Source organism: Zootoca vivipara, chromosome 3, assembly GCF_965207765.1.
Source record: "Zootoca vivipara chromosome 3, rZooViv2.hap1.1, whole genome shotgun sequence".
Classification (NCBI taxonomy): Eukaryota; Metazoa; Chordata; class Lepidosauria; order Squamata; family Lacertidae; genus Zootoca; species Zootoca vivipara.
Window position 1 is genome coordinate 40,979,556 of NC_142586.1, and position 26,527 is coordinate 41,006,082.

Consider the following 26,527-nt stretch of genomic DNA (forward strand, 5'->3'; position numbering starts at 1 on the left):
GAAGAACTATGAAAAATATGAAATATAACAAAAAATATAACCGAAAATAACATGAGCTAACAAAAATCACTTAAATGGCTATAGCCTATGGCATACATTCAAAGTATAGTCAACTCTTAAAGTGCACAAGTTAGGATGTTTAAAGAAAAGTTCCTCAGTTGTCCTCGTCTGTCCGACAAGTTGCTAGCTGGAAGTCTTCCCATTTCACTGGTTGGACTCCAGCTTCTTCAAAGGAACGGACTCTATCTTCAGTAACAATAGCAACAATACACTCTCTGTCATCATTTCGTATAGCATACTGGAATATTTATACAAAATAATTTTAAGCACTGTATGGGAAGCAACTCGGAAGATATTGTCACGAGGAGATAGAGTGGCATGTCTTAGAGTTCTCCCCATGTCCTATCCCCGCCCCAAACGTAACTTATTGATGTTCACTTTGAGGAAGGAAAGCCTGGATGTTTTACCACAGGTGTCACTAAATGATTCCAATCAGGGGCGTTGCTAGCCTTCTGGCTGCCCGGGGTGGCAAAGCAGAAGGCACCCCGCCAGGGGGCGGGGCGTCCGTCGCACGCATGCATCACACTACGGGGTGGGTTGCCGCTGCTGCTCCAGTGTCCGGATCCCGATCCTAGAGCGGCGGCAGCGTGGTGGCAAACCGCTCCGTAGCACTTTTGCTCCTTGCCGCTCTGCCTGAGCAGAAGGAAGCAAAAGCGCTACAGAGCGGTTTGCTGCCGCGACCACCACCACTCTAGAGACAGATACTTTCCTGCATATGTGGTGGGGATGTAAGATACGAACTAAAGAAATTATTTAAAATCCCCTTTAACAAAAAACCAGAAGCATTCCTACTGGGACTAATTTCTGGGGACATCCCCAAAACTAAGAAAAATATGTTCTTATATGCCACAGTGGCAGCCAGGTTGTTGTTGTTTAGTCATTTAGTCGTGTCTGACTCTTCGTGACCCCATGGACCAGAGCACGGCAGGCACTCCTGTCTTCCACTGCCTCCCGCAGTTTGGTCAGACTCATGTTTGTAGCTTCGAGAACACTGTCCAACCATCTCGTCCTCTGTTGTCCCCTTCTCCTTGTGCCCTCAATCTTTCCCAACATCAGGGTCTTTTCCAAGGAGTCTTCTCATGAGGTGGCCAAAGTATTGGAGGGCGGCCAGATTACTCATTGCAAAAAATTGAAAAGGGGAAAAAATCCCCACACTAACGGAATGGAGATGTAAACTATTGGAATTTGTAGAATTGGCTAAATTGACATCAAGTATCAGAGGCCGCTCAAACCAGGACTTGGTGAAAGAGTGGGAAGGTTTGAAGGAATATATGGGAAAGTACTGCTCTAAATTAGATAATTTTGCTGTAGATGAAATGTAAAAAACACATGGGAAAGGAAAAGAAACCCTAAAAAGATAAAAGAGATATATAAGCTATAAGATTCAGACACAACTGAAAACCTTGAAATAGAAAAAAATAGGAATGAGACGACACAAGGGTGAGGGGGAGTCAGTAGGGGGGATTGGGAGGGAGGGAGGGAGGGAGGGAGGGATGATTAATGTTATTTGGTTATTGTTACTTTTGTGTGTGTTTGTTGTTGTTCTGTTGATTTTTTTTGATGTGTAAATAGAGACCTTCGGGTTATTTGAGCATGTATTGTAAGATGTATGAAGAAAACTTAACAACAACAACATATGCCACCCATCTGACTGGGTTGCCCCAGCCTCTCTGGGCAGCTGCCAACAAACTATAAAAATTCACAGTAAAACACGAAACGTTCAAAGCTTCTCTATACAGGGCTGCAGGGCCATCTCTAGGCCTGGCCTTGGCGCAATGCGCCAGGGTGCCTGGGCGCTGTGCCGCCAGACAGCTGGTGTTTGCACTGCTGCGCCAGACAGCTGATGAGACGGACTTTCCTTCCTTCCGGAGGGAAGTGATTGCGCCACCAGACAGCTCCTCATGTGACGCTATTAAATTTGTTGGCGCCCAGCAGCCACCGAGACCGCTGCTGCTGCGTGGGTGCCGGGGAAACCCGGTGGACCGGCTGGGGAGCCGCTGCCCTCCCAGCAATCGCGCCAGGCTGGAGCTGAGGGTGCCCAGCCATGGACCGGGCGGAGCTCTGAGGCCTGGGGCAGCCCAACCCACGGAGCACCGGTGCTCCGGAGGGGAAGAGGGAGAGCCCCGGCCTCGTGGCCGCTGCCACTGCCGTCCCCTCCCTGGACGGGGAGAAGGGGAGAGGGACCCTTTGAGGCGAGGAGCCTCAGTTTTGCCCCCCTGCCTCTGCCACCACTACCGCCCATAGCTGCCAAGTTTTCCCTTTTCTCGTGAGGAAGCCTATTCAGCATAAGGGAAAATCCCTGTAAAAAAGGGATAACTTGGCAGCTATGCTACCGCCACCTTATTATTATTACTACTACTACTACTACTACTACTACTATTATTATTACTATTATTTATATTTTTACTTTTTTACTTTCATTTATTTAAAAATAAATAAATGTTTATTTAAAAAAAATGCCCGCCGCCCACCCTTCCTCGTTGCGGCCAGGTGATCCTTCCCGGAGGTGAGTTCAGCCCGGAGGGAAATTTTGGGGGGGGGCGGCGGAGGGATTTTTGCACCACGGCGCTGAATACCCTTAAGGCGGCCCTGCAGGGCTGTCTTCAGGTGTCCTCTAAAAGTCGGATAGATGTTTGTTTCCTTTACAGGAGGGCATTCCACAGGGCAGGCTCAACTACCGAGAACGCAACTACAACAAAACAATTGCAATCTACAGTATAAAACACTATTAAAAGCAGCAATTTTTTTAAAAAAACAACATATAAAACATCTCAATTACAGCAAAACACACATGATTAACAAATCAATATGGCATTTATAATTTATAGAACAAAATTATCAGAATAACAACTAAAAATATAAGTTAGGTAAGGTCTGTTAAGTTCACACACAAACTCTCCATGTCCCCATGACTCATAATCTTTCACTCTATTCAGTTCATTAAAATACACATAACGTTTTTCTTTAAGCCAGCTCAGCCAGATGTTTGCCTTCCATTGTGGAAGAGGAAAGGAGATGAAGGCCATATAAGCATAAATGCTATAGCAATGCCAATCAAAACGAAATACAACATCCGTGAAATTTGATTCCTCATAGCAAATTTTAAACCCAGTTTATTCTGGTGTCTCAGTCAACCCCTCCCCTTGAGTGCTGTTCTAACCCGTCTGTCCCACTAGGCAATAGACTATGAAATCGGACATGACCGATTGATCACCAGGCATTGATTCTCATGAAAACTAATGGAATGTGAAGAAAACGTAAGAAGCCAGATCCGTGTGAAGAGGCTGTTTGTTCATTTTAAAAAATAAACTCATTTACCAGTTGGCTCAGCAATAAAGGCTAACATATTTGGGTTCAAATGAAATTAGCAGTGGCCTTACAGAGTAACAAAGTATGTGTGAAGCCTTGGGGGTGATTTGGTAGGACTAAAATAATTGCAGGATAATTCTGGCTGAAGGCACTGTCCTCTTGCCAGCCAGTCGATCAAACTCTGCCTGCGTACTTCAGATTCGTTTATTCTGTCAGCTACAGAACTATGAATTCTAGTCACCGTGTCAACTGTAAACTGTCTTAAGAGTTTGCTCTAAAAAAAAGGAAAAGGAAAAACTAAATTTCTAAATGATGCTTTCCGGCTGTATAATCATTTTCAGAGTCTGATATGTTTATAAAACTTGAAGAGGCTTATGAGCAAGAGAATTACAATTAAGGTAAGCAGCCAAATAATATCTGAACTTATTTCAAAGGCAAATATATTTAGGCGATTACATAGTTCTTATTTTTATTATTTGGTTTTTAAAGACTGCTTAGGTTCTGTTATGATTTTTCCATGGTGAAATAATACTTCCATTTTCCCCCCTTATCCATTTTTCTAATGTAAACTTAGCACCTGATTATATAAACCAGATGGGTGCTAAAACCATGAGGGAAAAGGTAACCATAACTGAAAAGTTGTTGCAGGTGGAACATTTTACATCTGCTCCTCATGGCATTTATTAACAAGGAAGTCTCATTGGGATCTTATGTGTTTATAATTATGTTCCTGGTTGAAACTTAAGTTAGAATCAAAGGAAAGGGTGTGTGTATAGGCATTTGTGTGGCTATTTTTTGGGTGGGGAATGGTGGCCTGCCTATGAGCACAGGTGGTCCAACATTTGTGCACTATGTGTATAGCTATAGTGTATAACTATGGTGCATAACTTACACAATTTGCTACCACAGAATGGGTATATGGGCATTAGCTTAGATGAGCTGTAGGGTACCTGTGGGCCATTCAGACTTTGCAGGACTACAAGTCCCATGATCCCTTACTATTGGCTATAGTGTCTGGGGCTGATGGCAGCTGGAGGCCAACATCTGGAAAGCCACAGGTTCCCCATCCCTGCTTTAGGTGTATTTAAAGTGGGATTAGGCGAATTTGTGAAACCAGGATAGAACCTGATATATAGGGCAGTATACCTGTTGGTAATAGATGCCGGGGATAGGCAACAGTTGATGCCTGTGACTTTCGTGCCGTGTTTGTAAGCTTTCAAAAACAAACAAACCCAAAAGCAATTTGATAAAGAATGTGGGGCTATATGCATCTTTAGTCAAATCAATCTGGTTAGTTCTTACATTCTTTATTCATCTCCAAACTGATAGGTGGCACCCCTGAAATGTTCAGTCTACCAGGGGCAACTTTTTATTGATATTTTGAGATGTGGTTGAATTTGCCCAAGTTTAGAAAACCAGGTGACAGGGAAAGGCAGAGGGAGAGAGGGAGAGAGAGAGAAGCTGTTTCTATTATTCTTTGAAGCCTGAAGGTGTTCTATGGTGAAGAGCACATAAGAAAGAAAATAATACAATAAATAGTAATGCCTGAGAGGATCCTTTAGGTTGGTGGATGGAGACTTGTAGCTATCCAAATGTTATTCAACTCCCTTCAGTCCTAGCCAGCATGACCAATGATCAGGAATGTTATAGTTCAGCAATATATGGTGGGCCATAGGGTTCCCAACCCACACCAGTAAACACAGCAAATCTCATTTGATCATCCTATTTCAGTCAGTGAAATAGGAATAGGTCAGTGTCAAAAGGAATAAGGAACAATTTTAGATAAAAATGTGATCAAGCGCCAATGCCCATGGAACTGCACTGTAGTTTGGTATTTCATCCTTTAAAACCGCATTGTTATTTGTTTCAGGGATGAGCCCATGACTATGGGGGACTGGAACTTGCTGGGCAGCATCCTAGAAGAAGTGCACATCCATTCTACCATAGTGGGAAAAATCTGGCTCACCATCCTTTTCATATTTCGAATGCTAGTTCTTGGTGTTGCAGCTGAAGATGTCTGGGATGATGAGCAAGCAGAGTTCATTTGCAACACAGAGCAGCCTGGCTGCAGCAATATCTGCTATGACAAAGCTTTTCCCATCTCCCTGATCCGTTACTGGGTGCTACAGGTAATCTTTGTTTCATCTCCTTCCCTCGTTTATATGGGTCATGCCCTTTACAGACTCCGGGCCCTTGAGAAAGAGAGGCAGCGGAAGAAAGCTCACCTCAAAGCACAGCTGGAAGAGATCGAGCTTATATTGGAAGAACACAGGCGAATAGAGAGGGAATTGAGGAAGTTGGAAGAACAAAAGAAAGTAAACAAGGCACCCTTGCAAGGGGCCTTGCTGTGGACCTACATCCTGCATATCCTGACCCGGTCAGTCTTAGAAGTGGGTTTTATGGTGGGTCAGTATCTTTTATATGGGTTTCAAATGTATCCACTTTATAAATGCACTCGCCCACCATGTCCTAACACTGTGGATTGTTTTGTATCTAGACCAACAGAGAAAACTATCTTCATGGTTTTCATGCACAGTATTGCAGCAGTTTCTCTCTTTCTGAATGTTTTAGAGATTGTCCACTTGGGGATAAAGAAGATTAAAAAGACCCTTTGTGGGACGCTCAAGGAGGAGCTTGTAGCCACTGATAATGACGTTAACTTTTCAAAAAAAAATTCAGTGATACAGCAGATTTGCATCATGTCTAACTCGTCTCCCCAAGGCAGTTTTAAATTTATGCCAGACCAGCAAGTTGGGCTGCCAGCTTACTTGGCTCCTGAGGAAGGATTCACACCTGCTGAACAAAACCAGAACCCAATAAATGCAGAACAACAATGGTGCAGCAACCAGAGAAGCAAGCCAAATCAGCACCAGGGTCAACTCCACCACCTCTGCAGACATCTAGAACATCCTCATGAGTGGGATCAGCACCACAGACAGCTCCCCAGGCACCTCAAAAATCTCATGGGTCAGCGGCATGACTATCAACAACAGAATGAGTCTTCCAGCAGTGAGGATGTCCAGAAGTCATCACAGCAGGGCACCAACAGCTATCGAAAGAATGAACAGCATCCTCTAGAACATTCCAAGAATCCTCAACATGGTCCTAAAGCTTGCATTATCTCCAGTCATATGGACAGCCCTCAAGGCATTCTTCGAAAGCATAGCCGGGCACTCAGCTGCAAGGACTTAGGAACTGATCGTTGTGACTCTCCAGACAGCGGGCGTCCTCAGAACCGCAAGTCTAGCTTTTTGTCCAGGGTGTTGTCAGAAAGCCAGCTAGACACAGACTCAGACACCTCAGACTCGCGGAATGGCTCTGGCTCAGATGCCAAACACAGAGATGATAGTCTTCCTAACACACCACCACTTCCTTCCGCAATGGGACGCAGAATGTCAATGGCAAGTAGACCCAAGCGACCTTCCTTCTATACCCTGCTAGTGTGAGTTATCGCTCCTTAGCATAGCACTAGCTCAGGTCTTGGGCTTTACTGGTTTGTTCAGAATTGTGATCAAATAGAGCGGAAAATAATGTTGAGTTATTTCATACCAAGTTAAGTCTTTGAGAAATATAACTGTTGCAGCAGAAAGACATTTTAAAAACAAAACAAAATTAAAGGCATCAGGCACTATGAATCTTATGAAAAGAAATTTTGGGAATGGGGGAGGTGCATACAAGCAAATAGTGTTGCCACTGCTATCAATGTTAATATTAATGTAAAGGCTTGTTGTCTTCCACAGATGAACAAACAGGGTAAATAGTATCTCCCTCAATCCTCCTTGAAGCATACTTTACCCTATTTTTCAGTTTGGGAACTGAGGTTAAGGGCGTCATGAAGGGTACGTTATATCCACAGCTGAGTAGGATTTTAAACTCTATTTTTCAGCAGTTAAGAGGATGTGCCATCAAATCACAGATCAGCTATAAACTCACAAGATGGTCTTAGATAAGCAAAAGTCCTCTTGGACTCAGCTCCAACCTTTAATATGGGTATCGTAACACTGGTCTAACAAAGCATTCTGAGGTTTGAAACCTCTTAGCCCCTCTGCTATATACTGTACGGTTTCCATTGTGTCCTGCTCGCATTGGCCCGTCTTGTGTGTGCAAATTCTCTAGGGGACAGAAGGGTCCATTATCCCAGCAGGTGAATGTGATCAAGGGTCTGTGTATGTATGTGTCTCAGAATTCCTCCCCAAGCAATGATGCCACAATGTTATGTAGACACCATGCAGATCAATCAGCTGAGCGACCTTTACGGTCGTATCAAGTGAATGTGACCTATGCAGTTAGAAATTGCACAGTACTTTAATAAAATCTGAGATGCAAGTGGAGAAGTGTGGGCGCATTTCCAAGCCGCAGATATTTTCTGCTCTTTTATGAGCTAAACAAGAATTCACTGAGACTGGTCTCTTATCATGCGGTGATGCAGGGGCATGACTTGCCTTCTTGCCTTCTGCTAACCTGTTCAATTGTCAGGATGCTGCCTCCATACTAATTTTGGCTGGTAATTGCTTTCACCTGGTAGTTTGAGCTAAGCATTATCACGGTCCTGCAGCCATTCCAATTCAGAGAAAGGCTCAGTGTATGATAACATTTGATTTCCTAAGAAGCATAGGCTCATCTGCCACATAGTTAGGCGAATGCTACCTGATAGGTTCTTATGTGGCTGCCATGTGTGAGTTTCACTTTAAATGCCTGGACAGAACCCAGAAAGAGGCTCGCCACACCTTCATTGGACTGCCTGCATGTTCCATGATTATAGGCACTACTCCCTCTACATCATAGACAGGGAACTTATGCCCTACCCATATTCAACTCCCATCAGCCCCAGCCAGCATGGCCAGGATCTAAAGCAGGTGTGGGGGAACCTATGACCCTCCAAATGTTGCTGAACTACAATTCCCACCAGCCTCAGCATGAATGTTCTATGGCAATGATGCCAAAGGGCCAATGGGTATCATAGTTCATAAACATATCTACGAATATCTAGAAAAATCTGGAGGGCCAATGGTTCCTCACACCTGATCTAGTAGGCTACAGGTGTTCCATCCCTGTTCTAGGCTCTTTTACCTCTGCACTGACAAAGGGGTGGGTCAGAGCTTTAGCTGCCCATCTCATTCCTACCCTCAAGACTGTTTACTATAAGATGCTTTATGTGGGGCTGCCCTTATTTCTGGTCTGGAAGCTGCAACTTCCAGCAGCCAGACTGCTCATGGGAGAAAGCTACATGTTACTCTTTCTGAGAGAGCCACATAGGTCCAGCTTGCTGCTGGACCAGGTTCAAGATTATTGTGTTAGTCCACAAAGCCCTAGAGAACTACGGTAGGGCCTAAAGTACCTTAAAAACCACTTGGTTCCTTGAGTATTCCACTGCCACAGGGCACTTTGGGTAGCCTAGCCCTCCATGCCCGTCAGGTTTGGTCAGCCTTTCCCAGGCACCAAGCTTTTAGTGTTGCAGCTCCTACCCTGAGCAACTCCTTGCCAATGGAAGTCCCTCAGGACATCTCTGCTTCCTTTTAGATGTTGAAACCTGTATTGTTCAGATGGGCCTTTGGAACTTGATTTTGTTGTTTTTAACTAACCAGATTTATTTATATGCTATTGAGTTATTTTTACTTATGCTATTATAGTAGCTTATGTTTCCACACTGGCACGTCACCTTGTTGTTTTTCTATCAAAGTGTGATATATATATATATATATATATATATATATATATATATATATATATATGGTTTAACAAAACAAACCAGGTTCAAACCTGGCTCATGGGAGTTGTAGTCTAACAACACCCAGAAGGCACCTGTAGTTTCAATTAATCAGAGTTCCAAGTTCAGATGTAAGGGGGAACTCCCACTAGCAGATGCTTCCACTGTGACAGGACATCTTAAACAAGTAAGACTGTTCGCTTTCAGAGATTGGATATTGGGCCTCGTGGGCTATGGATCTTTCCCAGTATGCCTGCTACATTCTTATATTATTTGTTTGCACTACTTACTATGCTGTTCAGCTGTTGACTGAGCAACAAGTGTCTATGTGGTTGAACAGGACCCAAGAAGGACTTCTCCAAATTGAATTGTTAAAAGCCACGACATCTATAGCTCCATTTGCTGGATTGGTTGAAGCAGCAGCATTGACCGGCACCACAGCAACCGGCACCACAGCAACTGAAATGTGGTTCTGTTGCTTAGAGAATGGGGCAGAATGGGGCAGACAGAGCAAAGCTAGTCCTATCCTGCTACTCCCTGAGTGACAAGAGATTGAGGGCAGACAAAGGGAAGTACTTTGACACAAATTGAGAAATGACCACTAGCTTAGGTTGCTTTTTAAAGGGTTCCCATAAATTGATGGAGGGCAGATCTGTTATCTCAGGAATGTGAAAACATTTGCATCCCCTGCCCCAAGACACTGCTGAACCACAACCCCCATGATCCTTGACCATTTTGCTATGGTATCTGGAGCTGATGCGCCACCACTTCCACATCTTCTGGAGCAGGGGTCAGCAAACTTTTTCAGGAGGGGGCTGATCCACTGTCTCTCAGACCTTGTGGGGGGCTGGATAAGATTCTGAAGAGAAAACAAACACGGACGAATTCCTGTGCCCCACAAATAACCCAGAGATGCATTTTAAATAAAAGGGCACAATCTACTAATGTAAAAACACGCTGATTCCTGGACCGTCCGCGGGCCGGATTTAGAAGGTGATTGGGCCGGATCCAGCTCCCGGGCCTTAGTTTGCCTACCCATGATCTGGAGGACTACAGCTTCTCCACCACTCTCATATTCTGAGGCAGTATTTGTTGGGGAGCAAACAGCAGGACAGAAGTACTGCTTGTGGGTTTCTCACAAGCAAGTGACTGGACTAGGCTGACCTTGGTTTAATCCAGCAGGGTGGTTGTGCTTTTAAGATGAAGCACTAAGCTGGTGTGGCTGACCTGCATCCCTCAATATATTGTTGGACTCTAGCTCCCATCAGTCTCAGCATAACCAATGGTTAGAGATGATGGGAACATCCAGAGGGAAACAGATTTGTCACTCCTTCACTAAACTGTAAGCAAAACAGGTAAGCTAAAACTAAAATAATCTACAAATCTATTGAGAATGAACATTTCACTGAACCTTCTTTCTTCTTCTACAAGCCAAGTCAGTTTCTTTCTCTTTTCTCTTTCAGAATGTGCTACTAGAACTATCATCTATCATGAAAAAATAATGCTTGCTTAGCAGCACTACCAAAGCACAGCAGCAAATCCCAAAACCTGAAACATGAAGGTTAAAAGCAGTTCTCTCCCTTCCTCCTAAACCCTAGCAAATATGCTGCTTCAAGGTGGACAGCTATGGATATGGAATCTGTTATTTCTGACCAACACATGCATCTTGGCAGCCGCACGTGTGATCCAAAAGCCTGTTTTCAAAACGCTCCCATTTCCTCTCATGTGCAACTACTAGGAGCTGTTTAGTGTGCCCAGCTGCTACAAAACAGCATTCTTTTGTTCCTGGCAGAAGACTGTGGGGGAGATACACATCTTGATTTGTAGGACTGCCACATAGCTATCCAGCAGGAGCCCCGATACACAACTTCAAGGCTGTCGAGATACGAAACATCTGTAAGGGTGGGCTTGGCAGACGAGACTGCTTTCTGAAAGGCTCTCTTCCCTGCCCACCTCTGTACGCCCCAGGAATCAATGAATAAAAAATGAAAGCAGCATGCAGTTTTTAGTTCAATGCTGCAGGTTAACAAAGAAGTCTGAATCCATCTCGAAGATGCACAGCTACCTCCCTCCCCAGACCTTTGGCACGCTGAATCTTATGATCTTGAAGGAATTGTCAGCATTACCTTGTTACTTGCCTGTTTCTCCAAATGTTAATAAACACGGGCTGAAAGCTTTTTTTTAAAAAAAACAACAAAACATGATATAGCCTACCCCTGTTTTATTCATTTAGCATAAAAGGGGGTCTAAAGCAACAATTTAAAATGTTTCTACATTGTCTTTGTCCAGGCAGTTCTACTTGTTGCTGCTTATGGAAAGGTTGGGCTTTTTAACAACAAAAGGATAATAACGTCTCTTTCCGACTACTGCTGTTCCTGCCTTATATAGCAAATAGGAAGTAAGGGTAGCCTTGCCATAGAAAAGATACCTGTCCTGAAGGGGAAACTGTTCATTATCTGGGTGTTTTTTCTCTCTCCTCTCATTATTAAATAGGGTAGAGATGACTGAGCGCACAGCTAGACTTAATGGAGGGGATAATAGATTCAAAAAATGGTAGGGAATAACTGCAAGGTCAAAAATGAATAGGCCAGACTATTTCCAGTTATGTGTGACAGCAAGGGAAAGATTATCGAGTTCACAACAGGGATGTACAACTCCCAAGGGTCACTTCAATGCTTTTAACTAACTCAAGAGGCCCTCATTGCTATATCCTATGCGAAAAGTATTTCTACCACAATTTTAATAGTGCTTTCTTTCTTTCGTCCGTCATTGATTTCTTTTTCTCATAGAGCACACACTCTCTTTATGAAATCCACTCCATATTTTCAGTCTCACTCAAACACAAAAAACATACAGAGTAAAAAATCAACTCTTACCCCTTTGGGACAGAAAGAAAAAAAACAGCCCTAGAAACCACAATAGATAAACGTTCAAACAGGCAACTGCACAATATGGAACAAGTGAGTTTCTTCTTCTGTTCCAGTTATAATGGGCTCCAATCAACCCTCCTCAAGAACGCACAATTGCTTCAAGCTGCACACTTAAATGTTTGGTTGAATAGGAAACATTAACTAAAGGATAAAGAAAGACAGGGTGGGGAAGACCCACTTCCATGTTTTTCACAAGCTTCTAGTGTTTTCTTTACTAGTAAATGAAGATTTTTCTAAAGGATACCATGCCCAAGGAATACAGTGAGATAAATCACAAACTAAACAACTCTGTATTTAGTTTACAAAACCTAATTAAGAATAATGTACAGCATGTCAACACCTTCTATTACATGAAATCTTAAGTAATATTTCCAATGCCAAAGTAATAATGACATGCACAACTCAGTATCTCAAAGCCAAGCAGTCCAAATATTCCTGAAGTAAGTCCATGTGAGCAACTCTCTAAAAGCATTAAAGCTAACTGAAGGTGGTGCACATATGTATATTGCTTTATGAATGTTAAGATGACCCCCATGTGAGAAAACACTCATCAAAAGCTCATAGACAGAACCTTCATAGTAGCTCACATGACCTTGGATACAATGCTTTATAACAGAGGCAGCTTATTTGTTCAGCTGCATGTCACTGAGTGCTAAACATGAATGTGTGATTCCATTAAAATTCACCTTAAAAGTAAGCTAAGATCACGCAAAGGTGAATTCTGCATGTGATAAAAGCCTGTGCCACCTACACTGATCTTGTTACCTGAAGTGCAAATGAAGACCAACAGTGAGCCAGTATGGACAATGGCAGAATGCCTAATCTCTACATAATGCTACATTTAGATGTAGTCTTGCAGTTTATTTAAGATCTGGTATCTAACAGCACAATCGTGGCCATGTCTATTCAGAAGTTGTTGTTGGCATCCATCTGTCTTGAGAGACAATGGAGTGTGCCTCCGGGGGGGGGGGGTGAAGTCACAGATAAGAGCTAAGTGAAGGGTGGGGATCAAAGGATGACAAACTACCACAGAAGGAGCATAACACCAATGGAATTACGCCTCTCCTAACACCCTATGCACCCCAGAAGTAATTCCTATTGAATTTACTGGGGCTTACTCCCAGGTAAACAGGGTTAGGACTGCTGCTTTAGCCACCTTTCAGATTTGCTTGCTTTTCGATGAACGTAACATTAAATTCAGAGGCAGAGATCTACAATATGTAATGATATGTCTTTATTTCATCAACAGAAATGGTGTCTAGACAAAATTCAGTTAACACTATCAATTCAAATGAATGGAAAGGGTTTTCTTTTCTTTGCACGATACTGTATTTACAATGAGTAAATGAAGTCTTAAATTTATTAGTTCATAGCAATGCTGTTTTTTTCTCCAAAAAGGTAAAAATTCTTAGTAACAAGGAATAAGCATCAACAGCCATTTCATTTATACAATATAAATCACAAGAAACCACAGTCACCTAGAAAAAAATAATAGACAAGCTTAAGAACTAGTACAATAAAATGATGCATTGAATTAAGTTACATTAATCGCATAGAATCTGTGTAAAAAGTATATAGAAAAACACCTGATGCAACTTGTTACAGTCATTGACCAGTTATGAGAGGTACAGAGGATTATACAGGTAGATATGTGTGAAAACTGTCCATACTGTCTGACCTGGGGAGGAAGAGAAGAGGGATTGTATCCCCTTGCATACACTGATAAAAACCCTGTTTTGAATATGGCCTCTGAAGTTTGTAAGGCATATAGTAGAGGTGCACTTGTATCCCACTGGTTCTGGAACAAATTCTTGGGGTGTTCTCCACCCTTGAAATAAAAAGTTGACCCTTGAATTGAGTGGCAAAAATCAAGCATCCAAAGATCTCCAAAGTGTTTAGCATTATTTCTGATTGGAGGGATCCAGATATATTCAGTCATATCACAAGTAGTAAATATACAAGTTTCTGAAGCACACATCATCTTCTTTTTTTTGTGACATTGCAAATGTAAGAGCTTAAACTTGCTTTCAAAACAACACACAGTTCTATGGTTAAGTGGGGTGGGTGGGTGGATGGGGAAATCCCGGTTAGATGCTCAGGCTGGCTCCCCAAATCTGAACTGACCTATTAAGACAGGGCGCTATGGGAAATCCTAGGTTGAGTTTCTGACTCAAAATTCCTTCAAATAAATGGATAACTAATTCCAGAATGAGAAACTGAGTTACATTTCAAACTCCAAGCAATGAAAAAAGTCAACTTCTGACCAAATTGCTTAAGCTTTTCAGTTCCAAAGGTTGCAGTCCTATGCACACTTATCCGGGAATAAGTTCTATCAAAAAGGAAGCAAACATGCTGCACGAATGTACGTATCAATTACCACACTGCATAGGTGTCTAAACTTGTCTGTAAACTGGACTCCTATAATAGAGCTGATGTTGTAATAGAGTTAATGACATGTCCAACAATAAAAGGCATTTAAACCAGTCATAAAAATCTTCTTTTAAGTTTGAGAAGGGAATTTGAATAATTAACACTCCACTGTAAAAGTGGTTTCCATCACAATGGTAAAACCATATGAGTATTATAATTTAAAAACAAACACATATCACTAGTTTTAATGGGTTTTTTTTAAATATATAATATTGGTGGAGTGTAGGAAAATACTGTAATTCTTTTACACGGCAAGCAATGACATTCTAACTTCCAGAGAAAATTATAATAATTTATTAGTAGTCTACAATCCACCAAACTATAGATTTTAATATACATAAAATTGTTTGAATGGACTTAATGTATGTACATGTACAACTCTATTCTGCAGCATCATCTGATGCCTGAGTCTTGAAATAATTCAAATATTATAAATATACATAGTATAAACAAGCAAAAGTACACACACTGATTTTATATGGGAGATAGAAATTAGCTACCACATTTTTAGCAAGGTTTCCCTTAGGCTACATGAAATCCCCCCCCTTTGCCCTATCCACCTTCTCTAAATAGAATTTTAAAACAGGTACACAATTAAGCTGATGTAACGAAAATAAGGGTATAAATAAACAAAAACCTTATTATTTGTGTGTAAAGACTACCTCTTGGAGTCATTGGTTTGAGCTGGGTTGGTGAGGCTTGCATAGGCTTATCAATACTACCCATTAGGCCAGATGCTCAAGGAACCCTCTAGCTTCATCGGCTAAACCTACATGTATTCTTTAAAAAGACACCCATGGATATAAAAGGGTTACAGGTCACCAGTAAAAAAGTCATAATGGTGGAATGAGATTAAAGGCTCTGGAGGTCTCTTTTATTTTAGAATTATTCTGACTCTGGCATACAAACTTTAAAAAAAACCCCAAACATACAGCAGTTTGTCACAATGCTTACCATATTCCATCCAGGGAAGAATTCGTTTTTGTTTTAAGAGCTCTGAGGAAAACTGAAATTCCACAGGTGTAGCTTTTCTCATCACAGCAATGCACTGACGAGAATAACCACACCTGCTGAATATCACAGTGTTCAGAACTCCTGACAGGGGTAAAAAAAAAAAAGGCTGAACGTTTTTCTTTCTTTTTCTTTCTTTTAAAAAACCTGCCTATATAAGTATCCTGGGTGTTTATCAAAGCTTTTGAAATTAAAAGCTTGGGCATGAGTTGAATGTAACCCTTAACCAACACATTATCAGCAGCTGAATCTGTTACAATAAGTTTTATGCAATGTCCACACTATTTTTTTTTGAAAAAGAGACAGCAGTTGTAAATACTAATCACAGTGGTTTGTGTATCCAATGATATTTTTTTTTACTTCCTTGGGAACAAAAATACATGGATTAGATCCACAAAAATTAAAATAAAATAGTGCATCTTTAAAGCAGCATATACCCTTAGAAAGACATTGAATAATTTACTTGCACAATATATAAAATAATAGTTTTATACTGCAGCATCAAACTCTGACGCCTGAGTCGTCATATGTTAGGTCTAGAATATAAAAATGGGGATGTCTTGGTAACTTGATTGAGTCCCCCCCCCCTTTAAACTAGCTCTTTTGTTCCAGAATCAGGTTGCAATGAACTTCAATTGTATTCAAGGCACCCCCAAGATAACGTGGAGAAACGAATATATTACATAGTGTAATACTCACCTGACAAAAGCAGAAAAAGCCTAAATGAAATGAGGTTTTCTGGCAATACAAAGTATAGCAAAGGCAAATAAAAAGGAGGACTAGTTGCAGACTGGACAAAGCTAAATGTATACTCCTTACATGCTCTTTGTATCAGTGCAAAAGCAGTTTCCATCTAGCACAAAACCTCAAACTGAGACAAACCTATTAATTCCTTTATGAATTTTTAATCAATCGAAGGTATTTTCTCCTTCTGCATTGTTCAGCAATGCCTACTTATTTATTTTCCAATAGAAGTTTGGTCAGTTATTTATTCAAATGTGTCGCTTCGTGTCCAGTTCTGAAGCTAATTCTCCTACATGTCTCTCTTGACATTAACCCAAGAGCCACATGTAGTTCTGAAGAACCATACACAATATATAGTCCAATTAAGAAAAATATACATATCAGTCACTTGTAAATGGTGAAAAGATAAACTCATCCTAAAAAGCTTGAAACGATAGACTTATCTGAGCAGTGGACTTTTAAAAATCAGTTTCTCCAAGAAAAGAAAATGGAAGAGAAAGGTAGAGAGAGGCCCAGCACCAATGAGAGAGCCAGGTCAATACAATAGCTGTGGAACAATATGTTCTGTCAATTGCATTTAAACCACTGGAATGAGGTCAAAAGTACCAGTTGCACGTGAGTTGGTGTGATAGCAAATCTTCATGTCAGAAAGCTAGCTCAGACTTGGTTGAATACCCATAAAAACCACAACTAGCTGGAGGTCACTTAAAAATAAAGAAGGCAACAGAAAAAACCATTTGAACAATACTGTCGACTGAACGATTACAACAACAAAATCTCAAATGCAAAAACCTGGCTTTAAAGCCATAATGCAATTCACATGTAGCTTAAAAAAAAAATCTAGCTTCCATCACTGTCCATCTCACAGAAGTTAAGATTTCTTTGCAAAGCACAGAAGGGCTCTGCAATGTCAACTGATTACAAGTCAATCCCCTCATAGTTGCATATCCCCTAACCCCCTAAAGAGCTTCTGTTTTCTGCACACAGAATTGTTGCAAGCTTCCAATATAATTAAATAGCTACAAAGCGAGTCAAGGACTTTCTCACCCCTGCGCCAAAACATCCTACAGCTTGAACTAGCATCCTTATGACATATATAAATAGATGAATAATTAGAGTAAGTTTTTGTTTGTTTTACAGAAATGGTTAATACTTAATTTATATATTTAAAAACATAGCAGTTCCAACCTACATAAGAACATCCCTCCCTTCCTAGTAAATAAATGTGGCACATGCAATGGATACGCCTCCTAGTTGGCAGGTAGGTTGCAGTGAATTTGGAGTACAGAGAAGAAACAGGACTGGCAAGTTGTCTGCATAAGCTGATAAAAAAGAGGGTGTCAATTCATCTTTTATAAAAACAATGCAGATTTACTGAGTGCCATACCGCTTAGTGTAAACATTAGCACTGAGAAACATATTGTCATAGTTAATAGGAAAAAAACCTGTTTCAATCACATGTGGTGGCTCAATATGGTTTTATCCACAGAAAAGGTGAACAGTACCAATCTGTAAACCATAGATGCCATCATAAAATATAGTTCAAAGCACCCTGGCACAATCAAGATAGAAAGTCACTTTTAAAAAAGCAAACAAAACAACAACAACAGAGGACACAATCCATCAGGGATAAGGTGATGAGGGAAAAAGTATCCTACAAAAAACCCCTTGAAATCTTTGGATGTTATGTAAAAGCATCTCTCTTGAGCAATTCCCATCAATCACAATGAAAATGGTGTAGGAAAAGTCCTGGTGGATTGTGCCCACCCATTCCCTGAAGAGTTGTTTCCATATTGTCACAGTGGCCGGAGTGGACTACTTCAGAGTAACGACGCTACGCAGCTCTGCATTTTATTCTTTTATTGGTGCTGCGTATTTACAGTGCTCAAGTCATTGCTATTTACACGGAGCGATGTTGTCAGTCGGTTTCAGAACCTCCTAATGGCTTTTGGCGCGTCTTTCTCCAACACAAAAGCTTTGGCAGACCCATCCTCTTGCCCCTCCTCTTCCTGCGTAATTCTGGAGTTGGGGGGATGGGTCTTCCCCCCTTACTTGCCCCTTCCTGTCCCACCTGGGACCCTGGCTCCTCTACCTTGCCTGAGCCTCGGACACGACTTCCTGCTTCCCCACTGGAATCGGAACTCTCCCTGCTTTCCCCTTTGCTCGGGGACGGGCTTGAACTCAGGAGGGGAGGGACTTCGCGATATCCCCTGTCCCTCACACATATGTTTGTTGGGCAGATGTTACACCTGAAAGAAGCTTGCCTTGCACAATCACCATGTGAGTCAGGTCATCTGGAGTTTTATGAATTTCCTTGAGTTTCAGTACTTCTGAAACTTGTCCTCCAACAAAGTTTCCTCTGAGACAGATGCTGCTTTGTGCTGATAAAAATACTACAAACTGAGGAAATCTGACAGCACAATATTTCTGACACAAGGGCAATCACTGCAGAATCACTGCAGAAATGCATGCTTTTTAACACTTTGGGGTAGAGATTGCTCTAAGCAAGCCTCTACATCTCTATATTACAGGGCCAGTCCTGGAAACCTTTCACGTAGACTGTTTCTCATACTTCTGTGGAGCTGAGTTAGAGTTGAACAAATGCCAGTGTAAATAGGAAACAAGTGTAGTGAAACACTGCTGTTAACACCTGCATAACATGGCGTACAACAGAATTACACACTGAGGCCAATAGGACTATTGGAAGGGATGAACAGCACTAGTACAACATAAATAAGCAAGAATTGCAGTGGGAAGCTTAATTCAAACTTCACTGAGTCTCATGGAACTATGTTCACCAACGTAAACAACCTGTGTCTTAAGCTATAGTTCTCAATATCAATGACATACACTGGCCACTGTACAGTTTTTAAGGTGTCTTTGTAAGTATCAAATGATACTTGACAAATAGAAAATCCCTCTTAAAGAAAGAAGAAGAAGCAGCGACTTAATATCTGAATTGGGGAAGTAAAAGAAGGAAGAAAAAGACGAATACAGAAAATACCCAATTCACACTATTGGGTGAATTCCATATTTGGCAAGATTGTTGTTTCCCTATATAATCATCTCCTGAGTGGTGTTGTTATTTTTAATAAAAAAAATGTTGTTTTACTTAACAGATAACAATAAAAAAGCAAAGAATACAGTATATGAGTTATACTGAAGTCACAACTTCATTTATGAAAAGGGGTTTGATCCAAAACTCTGTGCAAGTGGCAAAGTTGACCATCGCTGTACAGTATTGTGAGAGGATTCAAATAAAACCCACTTTGCTCAAATGGGCACATAAAAGACAGCTGTGCCACAAACACTGTGTATATTAAAATTTCAAATAAGCTTCCAACATTAAACTTTATAAATAAAATACAAACTGAATGATATTGCTGAACCGTGAACCTAAGTGGCGGTGGGAAAATATTAAAAACCGTTACAAACTACTACCTAGCATTGACCCAAAAAAAAGAAGAAAAAAGAAGAAGGAATGTTGGAATTTGTTTATACAACATAACTTTAAAAAAATTCCAGTTGTTTTCATGAGAAAAATTTGAGGCATGCAGGGATTTTTTTTGCATATGGATATATATTTTATATATACTATATATAGTATGTACAGTTTAGTTATAAAACTTTGATGTGTAAAGAAGCTGTCTTCAATGAAAAATTGAACATTCAGAGGAAATTCCTGAGTTAGGGTTTTGTGACATGGGCCACTGAGAAAAAAGCTGCGTTTGGGTCCTCAGAGGTGTTATGTCCATCCCTGTTGAATATTGAAATTAAAATACAATAACAACAACAATAACAACAACAATTAAAAAGAAACAGACAGTGTTGCCACTGTTTTGTTCCCCTGCATGAGCAAGGGATAGCACCATAGTGAAGAAGTTAAACTCCCGCTTGTAGAGAGGAGGGAATACTTAAAAACAGTATTGCTGCTAAGACCACTGTAGTGTGCACCAAATATGTTCTTCAATCTAAACAACAAACGAACGTGGCCACTGGCTGACTGAAGAATACCTTGCTAGGCATGGCGTGAAAAAGGTATACAGCCACTAGGTGTATTCCTTCCTAGGTTGCTCATCTGTTGTACATTTATCAGTCATTTCCTGACAGAAGTCCACTGTCACCGTTTGGTTATTCTGCTCGAGAGGGAGCTCCTGCTCGCAGTAAGTACCTTGGTCAGCTCCATCCAATACTCTTGCCGCTGCACATTTGCCAGAAATGTTGTTAGGTAGCCAGTGAGCTCCTAGTTGCTGCACTGGGCTTTGCTCCGAACAGCACTGCAAGCCTTCCCCAACACACTGAGATGTCACCACATTTTGCTCTACCCCGGCTGGTGAAGGGTTGATACTGGTTGCTGTTGGAAGATCCATAGGCCTGAGGACAGGGCAGTATCGGTGCAGGTCTTGGATCTGTTCGGAGCTCTGCATATCCCTACACACTTCTTGGGAAAGGCAGGAGAAATTATCTAACAGCTCCCCCATGCATGCTTTCAATTGGTTCCTTTCTGATAGAAGTTTCTCCTTCTCACAAACCTGAGAAAGAAAGAAAGAAAGAAAGAAAGAAAGAAAGAAAGAAAGAAAGAAAGAAAGAAAGAAAGAAAGAGAGGGGGAAGGTGAAAGTTCTTAATTTTAAGAAGTATGGTGTATCAGGCTTCTAGAACTCAGAAATAAATCCAGACAAAGCTAATTCAGACATTACACAGAATGATGTGGCAAATCTCTGGACTATACAACTTCAGACTAGAGATGGAGTGAAGATTTGAAGTGGAGTTTCTTGACCATGTGAGGATCACTGCTCAAATTCTTGTAGATAAAATCAAAAGGGGCACTGCATGCTGAGTGTAGGCTCCCTGTCCCAGCCTCATTTCTGTTCACACCCCAAAGAGGAGAGTAAAAGTCATTAGCAGAGTCTCTATGCAGTCCATGTGTTCTGCTTATATTGGCCAGGAAGGAGGAGAGGCCTTCCATCTGGGTAGCCCTTGACTTCCTGCTGCTTCAACCCCTTCCCCCAAAATAAGGTTATTTCTCCTCAGATAATGACAGGGTGAAGGGATGGAAGACAGTAGAAGGAATCAGGCTCTTTGAGCATTCCTTCTAGAATGCTTGAAAAAGGGCTTCAGACAATTGATAATACACTCAAGGCCCAATTATTTTTCAGGGCACGCACTAGGAAGTTTGCACACTCCTGCTTCAGACTGCAGTGGTTTGTGCGCATTTGCACACACGTGACATATTTTTATGAAGTGCACAATCGTGTAAAAAGCCCTCCCCCTCATGCAGTAAAGTAGCACACCAGAGAGAAAAGTATAGCACAGCCCTCTCTTAGAAGAGTGCAGATAATTTCTTATTAAAAGGCAGCATTCAAAAACTGGACTTTCTACCACTTGCATTCTATAAAGTGTGGTACACATCCAAAATTTTACCACAATCTGAAACTTCATTCTATGTAATGTGAAGAGCAGCCCAGAGCTCTAGTTAGGTCCATTCCCGATGTCTGTAACAGCCAGGGCAAGAAGAAACATGCAACTTGCTGATCTTATATATTGCAATTTCTACTTCTTTCTTCACTTTCCAAAAACAGCTGGGCCATATGTGCTAAGGACAGGTAACTGAGGTAGCCCAGAGGGCAAAGGCAGTAAAGAAATGCTTAGGGCTTCAGAGGAGAAAGGGAAAAAAATATGGTGGCCAAACTTCACGCACATGCCTCTCTTCACTTTGGCATGACCAAACGATGCACAGAAGTAGCATTTAAATATACATGTAGGCGTGAATCCCATCATGTGGAGGCACATGATTCATAGCTGCCAAGTACCCCGTTTTCCCCGGGAAACCCCCCGTTTTTTCTTACCTTTTCCCGGCGGTCCCCCGTATCACGTCGTCTCCCGTTATTCTCCCTTATATTCTCCTGCCGGTGGCCATTTCCCCCCCTGATTTGCCTATCTATGGGCACTGAAAATGGCTGGCGCTGGCTTCGAAAGTTGCGTCTACGCATGTCCGGAAGTGCATAGACGCGACTTCCGGTGCCGGCGGCGGCCATTTTTGGTGCCCATAGATGGGAAGAGCAACACCGGAAGTTGTGTCTACACACTTCCGGACATGCGTAGACGCGACTTTCGAAGCCGGCGGCGGCCCTTTGTGGTGCCCATAGATGGGCAAAGCGACACCGGAAGTTGCGTCTACGCAACTTCTGGTGTCACGCGGCTGCCGGTCCCGGATTCTGCAGTCCGGGACTTGGCAGGTATGCATGATTGCTAACACTAAGCAGGGAAACAACCTAGAACCCTTATGAAGTCAGTAGCAGGCTGCACCGTGGAAGCAGGAAGGGCACAGAATGCAAAAATAATTAAAATATTTTTAAAAAAAATAGGTAAAAACTCACCAACTTGCGGATTTCACATTCTAAATTCTGAATACAGTCCAGTTTTCTCTTACGGCAACGCTGAGCTGCAATCCGGTTTTTACTGCGCCGCCGAACATCATGGATAAATTCCAATTGCTCTGAGGTTAATTTGTGCATCTTTATCATCATCTGGAAATCATTCCTTGGAAGATCCGTGATTTGATCTACAGGAAATGGAAGTTTCACCTGGGGGAAAAAAAGAGAGAGAAAATAATATTCAGATTGCTTAATGAACGAAGTATTTAACAGGGAAAGAAGATTTTATCCAAAGAGGGTTGACAGCATCTATACTAACTGCTGCATTCTAGTGAGCCTGGAATACTCACAGAAGTTAGTGTGTAAGTTAATGTTTATATAATAAAATCAGCAGTAAATATATAATATTATATAATAAAATCTATCTCTAGGTAATTATAAATGGAATAGGATTCATTTAGATATAAGAAAAAACTAGTCTACTTGACAGAAGCTCCACTTGTGAGAATTAAGGTTTTTAATTTCTATAGTGCAAGATTTTGCTATAAACCCTACAGGAAGAATTATTTTGTCATATTTACTGAAGTTATTTATGCCTTATGTTAACTCTTTTAGTAGAGAGTTCAGCCAACTTATATCATTGGAACTATATACTATCCAATTTGACAGCCAGCATATAAAAGGTTAGAGCAAATACATCAATGCAATGGCACAAAAATGTTATGCAAGCAGTTCAGTGACCCTTGAGGTTTACACACTGGCACAAATGTTCAGGATTTTGTTTGTTTATTTAGACATTTACTTCCCACTTTTCTGTGATAAAATAAAGTCAAGGCAACTTGCAATGAAAATATAAATGAGAAGAAAATTAAAAACAAAACTAACAAATTAAAAGCAAAATAGTAAACATAGCCCTTCAAGGTTCCTAAAATTTTTTTCCTTCTGAAAGGAATGAATTATCCTAAGGGACTGAGAATAAAACAAGTAACATACTGTCATTACATAAACATATGGCACATCCATATTTGGAATAGTGTGTTTAGTTCTGGTTAGAACGGGGCGAAGTGCAGAAAAAAGCAACTAACAGCCCAATCCTTTACATTATTATGTAAATTTCTATACCACCCTTCATCTGAAGATCACACACACACACACACACACACACACACAGAGAGATGTCGGTTTTCAAACGTTATCTGTTCCGGAAGACCTTTCGACTGCTGAAACGTTCAAAAACCGAAAACTCAACACGGAAGCCTCAATACAGAAGCCGCATGGCATGTTCGACTTCCAAGTTGTGTTTGAAAACCGAATCATTTACTTGTGGGTTTACGGCATTTGAAAACCAAAATGTTTGTCAACGTAGACATTTGAAGACCGAGGTGTGTGTGTGTGTGTGTGTGTGTGTGTGTGTGTGTGTGTAACATAGTAACAAACAAAACATATCTACTCAGAAGTAAATCCCATTAAAAGAAACAAGTAAATCCCATTGAGTTTAATGGGACCTATTCCCAGGTAAGTATGTATATGATTGCTGCCCGAAATAATCAATATATTGGGAATACCCTTCCTACAACCAAACACTAAAGTAACTATTCTAATTCATAGAAAAGATGGCATAAAAACATTTTTTTACAAGAAAGAAAGAATGACATGGAAAGAAACATAACCCCCCCCCCCAATCTCTGCCCACACCTTTTGTTCTGGAATCAGCAGTGGTAGTGATTGGCAGCAGGTTCAGGACAGACAATAGGAAGTACTTCTTCAAACAAGGCATGATTTTACTTCCCCAAGACACTATGGTGACTACTATCTTAGATAATGTAACATAGGATAGGGATCCTGTGGCACTCCAGATATAGCAATGACTCCAACTCCCATCAGCCTTAGCAAGCATGGCCAATGGTCAGGGATTATGGGAATTGTAGTACCACCTCTGAAGGACCACAGGTTAAAGCTACTCATTGGAAAAGAATCAGACAAATTAATGGAGCACTGGTTTCTTAACAGCTATTAACCACAGCTGAATAGAAGCTCCATTCTCAGAAGTAGTATTCCTCACAGCAGCAGACCGTGTAACACCAAGCTCTTGCTCTGAGCAGGCATCCCCAAACTGCGGCCCTCCAGATGTTTTGGCCTACAACTCCCATGATCCCTAGCTAACAGGACCAGTGGTCAGGGATGATGGGAATTGTAGTCCAAAACATCTGGAGGGCCGAAGTTTGGGGATGCCTGTTCTAGAGGCACCTAGTCGACTATTCATGGAAATGGATAAGAATACTGATCTAGCAAGATAGATCTTATGGTTTTAGGTCATGTTATAAGGAACCAATTAGTCCGCAAGGTGCCTTGACATATTTTGTCCTTTTATGTACGAAAACAGCCCACTAGGCTAGAATACATTGTGAATGCATCTTTGCTTGTTTCAGTTATCCACAATGGCCACGAGGTGGTGCCAGGCCTTTAAGTTTCATGCTGAAAGAAAGACTGCACTTAGAAATGGGTAAGCAGAACGAGGAAAGCCTTTATATTCTTTTGCCAATTCACAGAATTGTAGAATTTGAAGAGAACCCAAGGGTCATGTAGTCACAGATTCCTGAGGAAAACTCTGTTGATATTTCATTGCAGATTTTAGTACTTAGTATGGATGCTGTCAAGTACATGGAGGCAGAGATACCGACTATTACCTTAGAAGCCAATTCAAACCTTTCTGCCTGTTTAAACACAACAAATAGTGTGCATGTCACCTGTGTTGCACTAGGTTTTGGAGGGTGCTTGAGCAAGAAACCCAAACAGGCCCTGGTCTCTCACTAACTCCTCATTGCTATCATCATCACCAGCTGCTGCTCATCTTCTTCATCAGTACTGCCACCTGCTCGCTTGCCAGGCAGTGAGTTAATGGACAATAGATGACAGTGCCATCTACTCCTCCTCCTAACATTCAAACCACCCTGCTGGATCAAAACAAAGTCACATCTGGATCAGGCCCAATGATCAGCAACCAGATGCCTATGGGAATCGTGCAAGCAGGACATGAGTGACAGTATTATCCCCACTTGTTATTCCCAGCACCTGGTATTCAGAGGTACAACACCTTCAACAATGGGGGTAGAACACAGCCATCTAGCCCAGTGTTTCCCAGACTTGGCTCTCCAGCTGTTTTCAGACTACAATTCCCGTTCTATAGTCTAAAAACAGCTGGAGACCCAAGTTTGGGAAACACTGATCTAGCCTTATGGCACCATGAATTCACCGTATCCTCTATTTACTCTAAGTTGGTAGCCATCACTACAACTTGTGAGAGTGAATTCTATAGTTTAATTTTCTGCTGGGTGGATAAGTACTTTCTTTTGTCTCTCCCAAATCTTCCAATTTCCAGCTTCTGGTTCTACTATTATCAGGGAAGGAGAAAGGTATTTCCCTACCCAGTTTCTGCCCACCATACATAATCTTAGGAGAATTGTTTCAACCCCTTGATCATTTTGGTTGCCCCTTTCTGACGTTTCTCCAGCTCAGCGAAATACTTTTATGAGGTGTGGGAGCCATAACCGAGCACAGTAGTCTATGTGCAATCTCACTACAGATTTGTATAATGGCTTGTACAACACAATAAGATTATTATATTGGCAGTTTTATTTTCAACTACAGTACTTTCCTAAGGTTCTCTAACATGGAACCCACCCTTTTCACAGCTGCCACATATTGGGGTCAACACCTTCATCAGGTTATCCACTATGACCCCAAGATCTTGTTCTTGCTCAGTCACTGCCAATTCATCTCACATAAACAAATATGAGAAATATCTTTTTTGGGGGGGGGGTACCCAATGTGCACAACTGCAAATTCTAAACACTACTGCTGTTTGGGCCAGAGCAAGAGGCAGGTAAACAAACAAGCAGGTTGCAATGATGAAGAAGAGGAGCAGATCCAGGAGGCTCATCAGTGTATCCCCTGTTGTTTG

General features: G+C 41.4%; 2 protein-coding genes across 4 annotated transcripts in view; one reads left to right on the forward strand and one right to left on the reverse strand.

The window, feature by feature from the left end:
* Positions 1-5,249: 5,249 nt before the first annotated feature.
* GJA10 (gap junction protein alpha 10) lies at positions 5,250-6,815 on the forward strand. Its single transcript, XM_035109384.1, has one exon. It carries the CDS (start codon positions 5,250-5,252, stop codon positions 6,813-6,815), a length of 1,566 nt encoding a protein of 521 aa, XP_034965275.1.
* An 11,240-nt stretch (positions 6,816-18,055) lies between these two features.
* The window catches only part of BACH2 (BACH transcriptional regulator 2), a 164,034-nt gene continuing 155,562 nt past the window's right edge, over positions 18,056-26,527 (reverse strand). For all 3 annotated transcript variants that reach the window (XM_088667210.1, XM_035109373.3, XM_060272596.2), the window contains 2 exons: positions 22,570-22,776; positions 18,056-20,723 (listed from right to left, as the gene is read on the reverse strand). In XM_088667210.1, coding sequence (XP_088523336.1) covers positions 20,241-20,723; positions 22,570-22,776 — 690 coding nt within the window. In that variant the 3' untranslated portion in view covers positions 18,056-20,240. The remainder of the gene's footprint in view (positions 20,724-22,569; positions 22,777-26,527) is intronic.